Here is a 12,142-nt window from a genome sequence, read left to right on the forward strand (position 1 = left end):
TCACTGATTGTCTCTGCATTCCACCAACTTCATGGATGAATTCAAGTTTGTTACCACTTACTGCATCGAGGAGTTCTTCCTCACATTCCCCTGGCACGTTTCATCAAAATCCTTAAACCTTTGTCTTCCACTGTATGCAACATAAGCTGATGGAACAAAAACAGAAGTTGCTGGAGATGCTCAGCAGGTCTGGAAGAACTGGTTCTGAGGGTCACCAGACCAAAAACATTAACTCTGATTTTTTCCTTCACAGACGCTGCCAGACCTGCTGAGCTTCTCCAGCAACTTCTGTTTTTGTTCCCGATCTGCAGCAATTGCATTCTTTCGGTTTTTATATGCTGATGGAAACAGTCCTTGTCCAGTCCTGTCATAATCTTGCATATCTCTATTAAATCACAAATCTCCTTTGCTCCAAGGAAAACAACCTCAATTTTTCCAACATAACCTTGCATCCACCATCTCTGGCACCATTTTGATAAATTTCCTCTGCACCGTCTCAAAGATTCTCACGCCCTTCCTAAGGAGTGCTGACCAGAACTCTAATTTTGGCCTAATCATATCTTTATAACTGTTCAGTATAATTCCCATGCTTTTGTACTCAATACCTCGTCAATAAAAGGTCTTCGCTAGCCATTTTCTCAATATGTCTTGCCACCTACAAAAATCCATGCATTTTCACTGCTGGGTCCCTTTGTTCTGCAGATTATTTAGAACAGCACCAGTAAGTCTACTTGTTTTACCCTCACCCTTCTGTCAAAATATATCACTTATCGTTGTATTAAATTCTGCCAATCATCTACTCCTTCTGATAGCCTATCCATTTCCTATTGTCGTCAATTCACAGCCTTCTACTCTCCAACTGTTGCATTATTGGCAAATTCAAACTTTTACTCTGTATTCTGACAGCCATGTCAAAAAAAAAACTGCCCCAGCACCAACTCTTGGAGAATATCACCTTGCGGTACCCTCCAGTCCAAAAAATAACTATTTTCAACAACTGACTACTTTTTGCCCTTCAGCCAAGTAAAGTGAAGCTGTTACTGACCTCCAAGTCAATTTTGTTAACTAGCATTTTTTATGGGTACTTTGTATTCTACCACGTTCAACTACAGGCCAGATAATGATTTTTAATTCCTTCTCATATTCTCTTTGCCAGTCTTAGTTTCTTCTTCATTTCTTTTTATCCGATTTTCACTTGAAGAATTCACCTCATACATCACACTCACTTCCTTTTTGGTTTCATCATCCAAGGGGCCCTTAGTTTCTGTTCCCCTATCTTTGCCACAGTCAGAACGTTGCTGCCCTCTGCCTGAAGCATCTCTTCCTTAAAGGTCACCCATTGTTTCATTAGACTTTCCCGTCAATCCTTGGTTCTATTTTAACCTGGTTCGATCCCTACTCATCCCATCAAAATTATACCTCTTTAAATTTAGAACTTTACTTGACATTGTTCCTTTCTCTTCTCCATGGCTAATCATAAGGTTTAGGCATGATAATTAATCACTCTTAACCAGATGCTCCCCCAGGCACATTGTCTACTTGACCCTGCTCATTCCCCAGCACCAGATGCCCTTCTACTTGGAGTAAGAACATATTTAGCAACAAAGTTCTCATGATCACATTTCAGAAATTCCTCCTGCCTTCTTACCCTACGCCTACGAATGTTTGAATAATCAAATGTTTCCCGATATCATTGGTTCCACAGCTTTTGCACACCTCCAATTCTTTGCAGATTTGCTCTGATAGTCCTTTCCTACTATTTCAAGGCTTAAAAGAATAGCCAGAGTACCATCATAAGCAGATTTCCGCTTTTCAAATTGAATAAACACCACAATCTTTAATTAACGCTAAGATCATTAATCTTTCTAGGTAACCACAGATAGTGGGTCACTTGTAATTGTTCTATCTATTTGTGGTGCATCTTTGTGTATTCTCAAATATCCCCTTAAATGCCTACCAACTGCATCCTTATTGATCCATCCTTTAACCTCATTTTATAAATTCACTTTATCCTTGTCATAATCAGAACTGTCCTTAAGTTTTTAAAAATAATCTCAGACCCACTCTTCTCTCCCTCAAACTGAACATAAAATGTTACCTAGAGAAGTCTTCATTATGAGATCAACACCATGTGGCTCAGCGGTTAGCATTGCTGTCTTACAGCGCCAGAGACCTGGGTTCAATTCCACAATCTCAGCATGTCCAGGTGCTCCTGTTTCCTCCCACAGTCCAATGATATGCAGGTTGTGGGAGGCCATGCTAAATTGTCTAGTGTCCAGGGGTGTGCAGGCTTGGTGGGTTAGCCATGGGAAATGCAGGGTTAAAGGGATAGGGTGGTGGTCTGGGTGGGATGTTCTTTGGAAGGTCAGTGTGGACTGAATGGTTCTATGGTATTGCTGTTTGATGGAGCTTGCGCTGTGCAAATTGGCTACTCTTGCATTAGTAAAAAGCAAGAACAGTCTCTAAAAGCTTTCCAAAAGGAGTCTGTATGGAGGGCAGAAAGTCACAATACAACAAACCGTGCTTGACATAGTGTCTTTAACATCCCCTTTTACAGGTGTACTTTAAGATTTTACAGCACGGGAAAGCACTTGGTTTTACTTTGCAGAATTAGAAATGATGTGTAGGGCTAGGGGAGGTTACAGAGCTAGGAAGGGGACAAAGTCATGGAGGTATTTGAACACCAATGAGAAGATTTTAAGATCAAGCTGTTCTTTAAGTTGTAGCCAATTTAGGTCAGTGAGCACTGGGTTAATGACTGAACAGGGCTTAGTGACAGTACAGTTATAAGTAACAGAGTTTTGAATGAGTTAATATGTACGGAAGATGAAACTGCAGATGACTGAAAGAACACCTCCAAAATAGAAAATCACTGACTGTGATTGAGCAAATGTCAATCAGCAACATGATGTCAAATGACAATACAAACATTAGCATATTTTGATTTTTATTTTCTTTAGGGCTCAATGTTACAGAATCCAGAGATAGTGTAGACTGTGTGAAATACATGTAGAATAATCATAAGGGTGTATCAGCTAGAATTAATTTAAGGGGCCATACTTTAATATTTTCTGTTGGGCTTGAATAAGTTTGGGCTTTAAATGTAGAATATGTGGGGAAGTGTGGAATTCAACTGTGTCGTGATCCATGACTCAGGACAGCCCTGTAGACACTGTTGAAACACAAGTCAATTTGCACACAGCAATTTCCCATAAGCGCCATTGAAGTAAATGATTCTTGCACCTGTCTTTAGAGACCTTGGGATGCAGGTTCATAGTTCCTTGAAATTGGAGACACAGGTAGACAGGATAGTGAAAAAGACATTTGGTACACTTGCCTTTATTGGTCAGTATATCGATTGTAGAAGTTGGGATGTTATGTTGCGGCTGGACAGGACATTGGTTAGGCCATTTTTGGAATACTGCGTTCAATTCTGGCCTCCCTGCTTTAGGAAAGATGTTGTTAAACGTGAAAGGGTGCAGAAGAGATTTACAAGGATGTCACCAGGGTTTCAGTAATAGGGAGAGGTTGGGGCTATTTTCCCTGGAGCATCAGAGGCTGAAGGGGGACGTTATAGAGATTTATTGTATCATGAGGGGCATGGATAGGGTGAACAGCCAAGGTCTTTTTCCCAGTGTAGGGGAGTCCAAAACAAGAGGGCATAGGTTTAAAGGCGAGAGAGGAAAGATTTAAAAGGGACTGAAGGGGCAACTTCTTTCATGCAGAGAATGGTGCATGTATGGAGTGAACTGCCAGAGGAAGTGGTGGGGACTGGTACAATTGAAACACTTAAAAGGCATCTGGACGGGTATTTAATAGGAAGGGTGGAGAGGGATATGGGCCAAATAGGACTGTTTCATTCTGTACATCTCTACGTCTTTAAGTTGGTTGAACAGGCAGCAGGAGACCTCCATTCTCTTTGAATGGTGCTATGGAATACCTGAGGAGGCAAACAAGGGCCTTGGCCCAACATTATATCTGACAGTGCTGCACTCCCATGGTACTGCGCTGGAGTGTCTGTTTTGGTTATGTTTCAAGTCTCTGAGTAAGTTCAGACCAGCACCTGAATTGGACTTAAGAGTAGAGAATGCCTGTCTCAACTATGTGAGACAGGAAGTGTCTATGGGGCCAAAGAGCAGCAAGATAGGAAAGTTCAGATGGACACCGATCGTTATTGTGTCAATAGGAGAGGTGAGAAAAGCTTTCTGCTCATCTCTCTTAAGCTTCACCAATCTTCTGAAACTTCACAGTGACCCCAGTTCTTAGGCTGAAATATGATTCCAGAAACAGCCAGGGTGATTATACAATGAATAAGCGTAACGCTTATGTTTGCAGCTTCTGTTTCCCTTCCTTATCCCCCCACTCACCCAAAAGATGGAATCCCGCACACAAACAAATAAGAGGGGTTGCAGGGAGCGCTTTGATCTAAGGTTGGCTCTGCTGCAGCACAGAGCACCTTTTTTTTTCCCTTTCTTTCTGCCACATTCGTGTGTTAATCTCCTGAGTTGAAAATAAAAAGCCCAGGTGCACAGAGCGGCCAACAAAAGCACCAGTTGGAAGTGAATGTAGCCATGTCATCAGCTGGAGAGGAGGAAAAGAAAACATCCTTTGTTCAGCTAGACCCTTTTTTTCTTGGCATGGAGAACTACTGAGGAATTACTGACTGAAAGCAAAGGAGAGATTACAAAGCTGGGCCCATATGATTAAATTCAAAACCACATATTTCAACAGGTTGAGAGTTTGTCTCAAGTTAAATGATTGAAACATACAATTTAGACTCGGCAGGACATGCTATTAGCTTTTTTTCTTTACATACTCTAATAACTATTTCTTCACTATATACTTTTTACTTCAGACTTTTTTTAGTTGATAATATTTTAAACTTGAATTTAACTTTGTTAATTTAGAATGTGTAAAGAAAAAACATAATTTGCATTTATCTCACACCATTCACAACCTCAAGACATTCTCAATAAAGAGTACATAGAATCCCTAAAGTGTGGAAGCAAGCCATTCAGCCCATCAAGTCCACACTGATCCTCTAAAGAGCATCCATCCTAGACAAACACCCCTACCCTATCCCTGTAATCCTGCCAATCCACTTAGCCTGCAAGTCCCTGGATACCATGGGCAATTTAGCATGGCTAATCTACCTAACCTGCACATCTGTTGACTGTGGGAGGAAACAGGAGCACCCAGAGGAAACCCATGCAGACATGGGAAGAATGTGACACAGTCACCCGAGGCTGGAATCGAACCTGGTTTCCTGGTGCAAGAGGCAGCAGCGCTAACCACTGGGCCACCATGTCACCTATCTTGCAGTCAATATTATAAGAAATGACACAATTTGTTCACAGCAATGTGACACACTTGGAGGGCTGAGGGTCTGCTCCTGTGCTGTACTTTTACATTTGTTCAAATCAGAAGACAAGTGGTTCCTCTGTTCAACATCTCATCTACGGCACATTTCCTCAATATTGTACTGGAAGAGTCGGCCAAGATTTATTACTCCAGTCTCTGGAGTATGATTTAAGCTTAAGGTCTTAGGCAAGATTCTGAAACAAGTGACTTAATTGTGGCCTCTCAACTAATGGCAAGCTCATTTTTACTTTAAATGGTTGACTCTCTTTTTCCCCCATTGTGCTCATTTCTGTCATCTTCTCAAAGCACTGACTAACAGATGGATGGGAACCAACCGTGAATACTTTGGCCAAGTAACCGCTGGTAACTTTTCAAGAAAAGTGAAGTTTGTGTATTCTGGGCAATGTTCACATCACTACATTGAACCTGACTAATAGGTGTTGTTGTACTATTCCTCCTTTGGAAGGTATCACAGTTGAAGCAAACTCAATGCCAGCAAAAGTATATTTTATAGCAGAGACTTCCAGGATTGCAATCAGAGGATGGAATCCTGGCCTCCTTCTCAGGCAAAACCAGCATTTATTGCCCATCTCTAATTGCCCTTGACAAGGAAGTAGTGAGCTGCCTTTCTCTACAATGCAGGCACACCCAGTGATGTTTGGCATATTCCAGGGTTTTAATCCACTAGCAGTAAAGGAATACCGATATAGTTCCAACATAGGGTGGTAGGTGACATAGAGAAGAACTTGCAGATAGTGGGGTTCCTGTGCATCTGCTGTCCTTGTCCTTCTAAGCAGTAGTTGTGGCAAGTTTGGAAAGTGGTTTGAGAGGAGGCTCAGTCAGTTTAATTGCTGAAATTAAATGCAAACTGCAGTAGATGCTGAAAATCTGAAACAAACAGAAAATTGTGGAAAAACTTGGCAAGCCTGACAGCATCTGGGGACAGAGAAAGAAAAAGAGTCAATGCTTCAAGTCAAAAGAGTCTTTAGACTCAAAACATCAACTCTGCTGCTCTCTCCACAGATGCTGCAAGATCTGCAGAGTTCCTCCAGTATTCTGCTTTTGTCTTGCTGGGTTGATGCAGTGCGTCCTGTAGATAGAACACACTGGTGTCTTTGTGTTTCAGTAGAGAAGGAAGCAAACGTTGAAGGTGGAGGACTGGGTTTGAAGCAAGCGGGCTGCTTCATCCTGGATGATGTTGACATTGAATATTGTTTGAGCTGTACTCATCCAGGCAAGTAGGGAGCGTTTACTATATTCCTGACTTGAATTATGGTATCTTCTGCTCTACAAGCTGAACCCAAGTGAGTTATTCTAATACTTTTCCTTCACTTGACAAAAGGTATCATTTCCTTACCGTTGAAGTAGGCACTGAATTAACTGAACTTCCCTATCTCACAGGCATGTTTAAAAATGTGCTCCTCCTTTGAACTTTGGACCACCTCTTGCCAGGCATGCAGATCATATCACTTGCTCCCCATTTCCTCTACCTGATCTTCTTCATCAGGGATCAACACCTGGTCAATTCCAGCAGAATTCTCTACTTCCAGCCACCAAGGAGAATAGACTATCAAATCATTTTGCAAAAGGTGCATGTATGTCAAAACATGCTCATCCTCTTTACTGCCAGAATTGAAAAGTCACCAAGCTATGAACTCTACTTCTAGAGAAACAAAGAACACCAGGTAGTCCTCTGTTCAGTCTGTATCACGCCTCAATATTTATCGACCCCATGAAGTAAGAGCATGGAAATGACAGAAGAGAACAGGCCAATGGCAAGGTGATTTTATGCAGTAAAGACTAGCCGTTTCCCCACAGAATGGAGGGCTGGTTATGGTAGATGACGGAGAAATATGATAGGGAAGATTACACAAATTAGACATATATATAATTATAAGCAGAAACAAAAACACGTTAGCCCATATAGTCACTTCTTTCCACTGAAGGAATGCAAGCTAGGATTAGCAGTGTTGGAAGAGTTAACAAAACATACATTGTGACTACTTCCCAACCAATAGAAAAAGGGCAAGACTTGCATTCCAATGGTGCCTGTCACAGCTTCAGGACTTCCAAGTGTTTTACAGCTCACGAAGTACGAATGAAATGCAGTCACTGTTCTGCCATATTAAATGCCATATGGTAGTGGGTGCCTGGAACGCGTTGCCAGCAGAGGTGGTAGAGGCAGGCATGATAGCGTCATTTATGATGTATCTAGACAGATACATGAATGGGCAGGGAGTAGAGGGATACCGATCCTTGGAAAATAGGTGAGATAACAAGGTGTACAGCTGGATGAACACAGCAGGCCAAGCATGCTCATAGGAGGACTGCTGTGTTCATCCAGCTCTACACCTTGTTATCTAGCATCTGCAGTTCCTACTATCTTGGAAAATAGGCGACAGGTTTAGATAGAGGATCTGGATCGGCGCAGGCTTGGAGGGCCGAAGGACCTGTTCCTGTGCTGTAATTTTCTTTTTTCTTTGAAATGTGACAGCGATCTTATGCCCAACATAGTCCAACAGTCAAAAACATGATAACCAAGTTATCTCCTTTACTGCGTTGCAGGATAAATAATCATCCATAACATTTACTCTACATCAAAATAGTTTCCATGGAATCTTTTATGCCCACCTGAAACAGCAGAAGGAATTTCTCACCCGTAAAGGACAAAAGCTCTGACTGTGCAGCACTGAGGGAGTGCCGAAATGTGCCATCAATGTGGATAACGCCTCTTGACTGGGGCTTAACTTGCACTAATTTCTGAATCAAACTAAAGAGTATTGCTCATGGAGCTACACAGTATATTAAGTGACTGAGAGCAGAATACATTACCATGTACCAAGTGCATACATTTTTTAATGTTGTTGCATGATATATGCAATTATTTCCCTACTTTAATAGTGGCATGATTTGCCCTTACCTACATGTCCATGAAATTACACCTGCTACAAAGTCGAAAGCAGTTGTTAAATATAAAGAATAAGAAATTTGCCAAATCTTTCATTTCCAGGTGACATGGACTAGGCAAATTCAAACAAATCCAAACAGATTCTTCCAATTCAAATCCCCTGAAATGGCTTTAGAGAGAACTTACGACGTCACAGACTTGCAGATCATCTTGCAGACATGCAACTGGTGGTTTCAGTTATACTGCACAACCTAGTGGCAGCATGGTGTAAACCCGTGTACTGAAAACCATGATCACATTAAACTCAGTGATGTCAAATTTAGTTGTCTCCTTAAAGTTATAAATAAAATTGGCTAAATATGCAAATCATGTATTTCCTCCTGAAAAGGTATAAGGAACAACCTCATTTTATAAAGCATCTTTGTCCTAGCCAAGTGTATCACAGACATTTAATCAAAAACGACCAAAGGTTCAAAAAACTTTGGTTAGAGAGGGGAACCGGAGGAACTCTGAAATCCATCCATCGGATCTTTACATTTTCCTGTTGTTTTTAGTGATTTGGTTGCATGTCATTCACGTTGGAGTGTGCCTGAGAGCCACAGTGCTGCATAAAGCTATTAAAAACGTATCTAACTAGATGCCACCCCTGTCTTGGAAAATTTTAAGTTAAGGAGTAATTACAGTATAGAAATGGCCACTTGGATATCTGTAAACCAATCCAGTCAGTCCCAATCTTCACGCTATTCCTATTGGCCTGTAGGTTCATTTCCAGACAATTTCCACCCAATTTCCTTTTGAAATACTTGATGATTTCCACATCCAGCACCCTATTAAACATGAAGCTCCGTGTCATTAAAACTTCCTCAAGGCCCTGGTACAAATTTTATCCCAAATCATACATCATTGTCCCAGTCAACTAATTGTAAGAGATTGCATAAACCTAACAGAACATTTTCATATTTTTTCGAGAATTCCATGGTTCACCAGTATTTGTTGCCTATCCCTAACTACCCTTGAATTGAGTGGCTCATTGGGCTACTTCAGGGAATGGATAAGAGTCAACTACATTGCTGTGGATTTTGAATCACATGCAGACCAGACTAGGTAAGGACAACTGATTTCCATCCCTCAAAGACATGAGTGAACAGGATAGGTTTTTTTTTTACAAAAATAAAAAGTAGTCTCAGTAATTCCAGACTTAATAATGGAATTTAAATTCACCAGTTGCTGTACTAGGATTTGAACCAATGGTCCCCTAAATTACTTGTTAGTGACCTTACCACGATACTGCCATCTCCCTTTAATTTTTTAGCATTTCGAACGAATATCCATTGTCCCAAGAAGTATAACATCAGCTTCTTCAGTTTAACAGTGCAGCTAAAATCCCTCATTCCTGAAAGCATTCAGCTAAAGCTCTTTACACATTCCCAAAAGGACCCTCACATCCTTCCCACAGCCTGGTGACCAGAACTGAGTGCAATGCACTATCTGTAGCCTAACTGGATCTCTATAACAGTTCAGGATAACTCTTCCACTTTTGTACTCAGTAATTCCATTTATGAAATTGTCAACTATTCTTTCAATACGTCCTACCATCTTCAAAGGCCTAATATAGACTTGGCAACATATTCCACAGCTCCATTAGCAGTTGGCTGGAAAGCAGTTTTATTTCCATCTTACCATATTGCTACTAATTATATTTTTCAAAAAAGTTATGTCGCTCAGTCTCTGGATTTTTCAACCACATCAAACACCATTTATCTGGATCAATTTTGTAAATTCCCTTATCTTGAGAAGTTGTAAAACAAAAATGTGGAAGTAACACTTCAGAGTTTGACCTTTGCCCTGGGACTTCCTTTGCACCAACGTGAAAAGGTTGAATCCCATCATATTTGTGGCTCCATGTTCAAATCCAGCAGTATCATTATTCTAAACTACAAGTATCAATAGTTTCTTTGTCCCTCACAAATTGGAGGAAAAGTATTAGTTATCTATATTCAGGATTGAGATGAGGAGAAATTTATTCCCCTACAGTGTGGTGAACCTGTGGAATTGTCTGCTGCGGAAAGTAGTTGAGGCCAAAGCATTGAATGTTTTTAAGGAGATAGATATAGGTCTTATGGCTAAAGGGATCAATGGGTTCATGCAAAAGCAGGAACAGGTTAGAGTAGAATAATCACCCGTGATTATATGGAATGGAGGTACAAAAAGGTCAAATGGCCTACGTCTGTTCCTATTTTTGAAATTTCAAAATAAGAGTAACGTTAACTCACTTTAATGGGTGTTTTTATAGCAGTCTTCACAATCTCTTCCTCATCTTCTTCCTCCTCCTCCTCCTCTTCCTCATCATCGTCATCATCATCGTCGTCGTCGTCATCTTCGTCCTCCTCTTCTTCTTCATCATCTTCCTCCCTAGAATACCAGGCATAAAATTCAGCAAACCTTCAGTAAATGATACACGATACCTACTGCAGTTAAGGGTTCCAGTACAATTTATAAGGCAACAACAGAACTCGGCAGGTCACACATCATCTGTGGGAAGAGCAACAGATGTTTCAAGTTCAACACAGTCCCCGAATCAAAAAATTAACTTTTTTTTCTCTCTACAGAAGCAGCTTAGCTGGCTGAACATCTCCAGCATTTTCTATTTTCATATCTGATTTACATCATCTTTAGCATTTTACATTTGCAGGTCAAAAGTTTGTCTTGCGTTATGGCCTTTTAAGATACTTCAAGTGATATCTCCTATTGTTCCTTTTTACCCACCTGACACTGAAAATTTAATCATCCATACCCTTACTGTTACAGCATGCAGCCACATGGCTTTCACATCAAGATTCTTTGCACTTACTCCTGCTCTAGCTCATCCTCTACCAACTTATCGAAACCATGGAATTCCATCTTATCCCTGACAAAACCTAACCCAGGGGCGACCTAACTGTAGTTTCCTGAAGTGGTAATATTCTATGAAGGAAATCCTGCCCTCTGGATTACCCAATCTCATGGGTCTTCCTGCCCATGCACACAAAGTTCAAGAATCAGGTTGCTTAAGAATCATGAATTTCTCTGGCAGAAACCCACGATCCTCAATCAACATGATCCTTGAATTGAGGGACAACTAATAGGAGTGCCTTTCACCTATTTTACTGAACAACTGTGAATGATTCCCTCAATAATTGTTGCTCAATTAGTAATTAAGCAGCATTGTGACATTAATTTGCATCCAATACAATAGCCATGTCAATTTTTAAAAAAATATTTCAGTTATAACATCACAATGAAATCACACTTAATTTTTTGTAACTTCCAGGCATCAGACAAATGCCCGGAAGCGCAATGTTTGTAGACATGTTACACAGGCGCAACAATAGCAATAGCAGGCATAAGCAACTACTTCAAAGCTAAAATCAGATCTCAGGAGTCAGAAAGAATCGTAAATTGCTCAGCTTTTCATCATGTATAAAATATAAAAAGTTAGTTGAACTGGTCTATTAGATTCAAGCTTGTTTCTAAGTCCTGAGTATCTAACACACTGTAAATATAAACAATATTCTACTTTGTCATGATCAAGGCTGCTGGTCAGACTCCTTCAAACATTCTGTACCTACACCAGCCGGCCTTTGTCAATTTCCAAACCAGAATTTTCAACTAGATTCCAGCTGACAATACTCCTCTGCATCTATTAAATCTGTCAAACAAACTATTCAAAACCTCTGTTTAGCTTCGGTGCATTCATTATATTGTTACTGAACACTATCTGTGTCCACACATGAAATAATATAGTGGTCAGATTACATGACTATACACAGAAGAACTTTCCTCTTGTAATGTACTTGTATTTCCAGAACGATAAGGAGTTTCATTAATTCAATG

At 40.5% G+C, this 12,142-nt stretch overlaps 1 protein-coding gene across 1 annotated transcript in view; it reads right to left on the minus strand.

Moving 5' to 3' along the window:
• npm1b (nucleophosmin 1b) overlaps nt 1-12,142 on the minus strand; it is a 107,160-nt gene that overhangs the window by 49,834 nt on the left and 45,184 nt on the right. The window contains exon 7 of the mRNA XM_048595737.1: nt 10,543-10,681. Coding sequence (XP_048451694.1) covers nt 10,543-10,681 — 139 coding nt within the window. The remainder of the gene's footprint in view (nt 1-10,542; nt 10,682-12,142) is intronic.

The sequence above is a fragment of the Rhincodon typus genome, chromosome 1 (genome assembly GCF_021869965.1).
Source record: "Rhincodon typus isolate 14 chromosome 1, sRhiTyp1.1, whole genome shotgun sequence".
Taxonomy (NCBI): Eukaryota; Metazoa; Chordata; class Chondrichthyes; order Orectolobiformes; family Rhincodontidae; genus Rhincodon; species Rhincodon typus.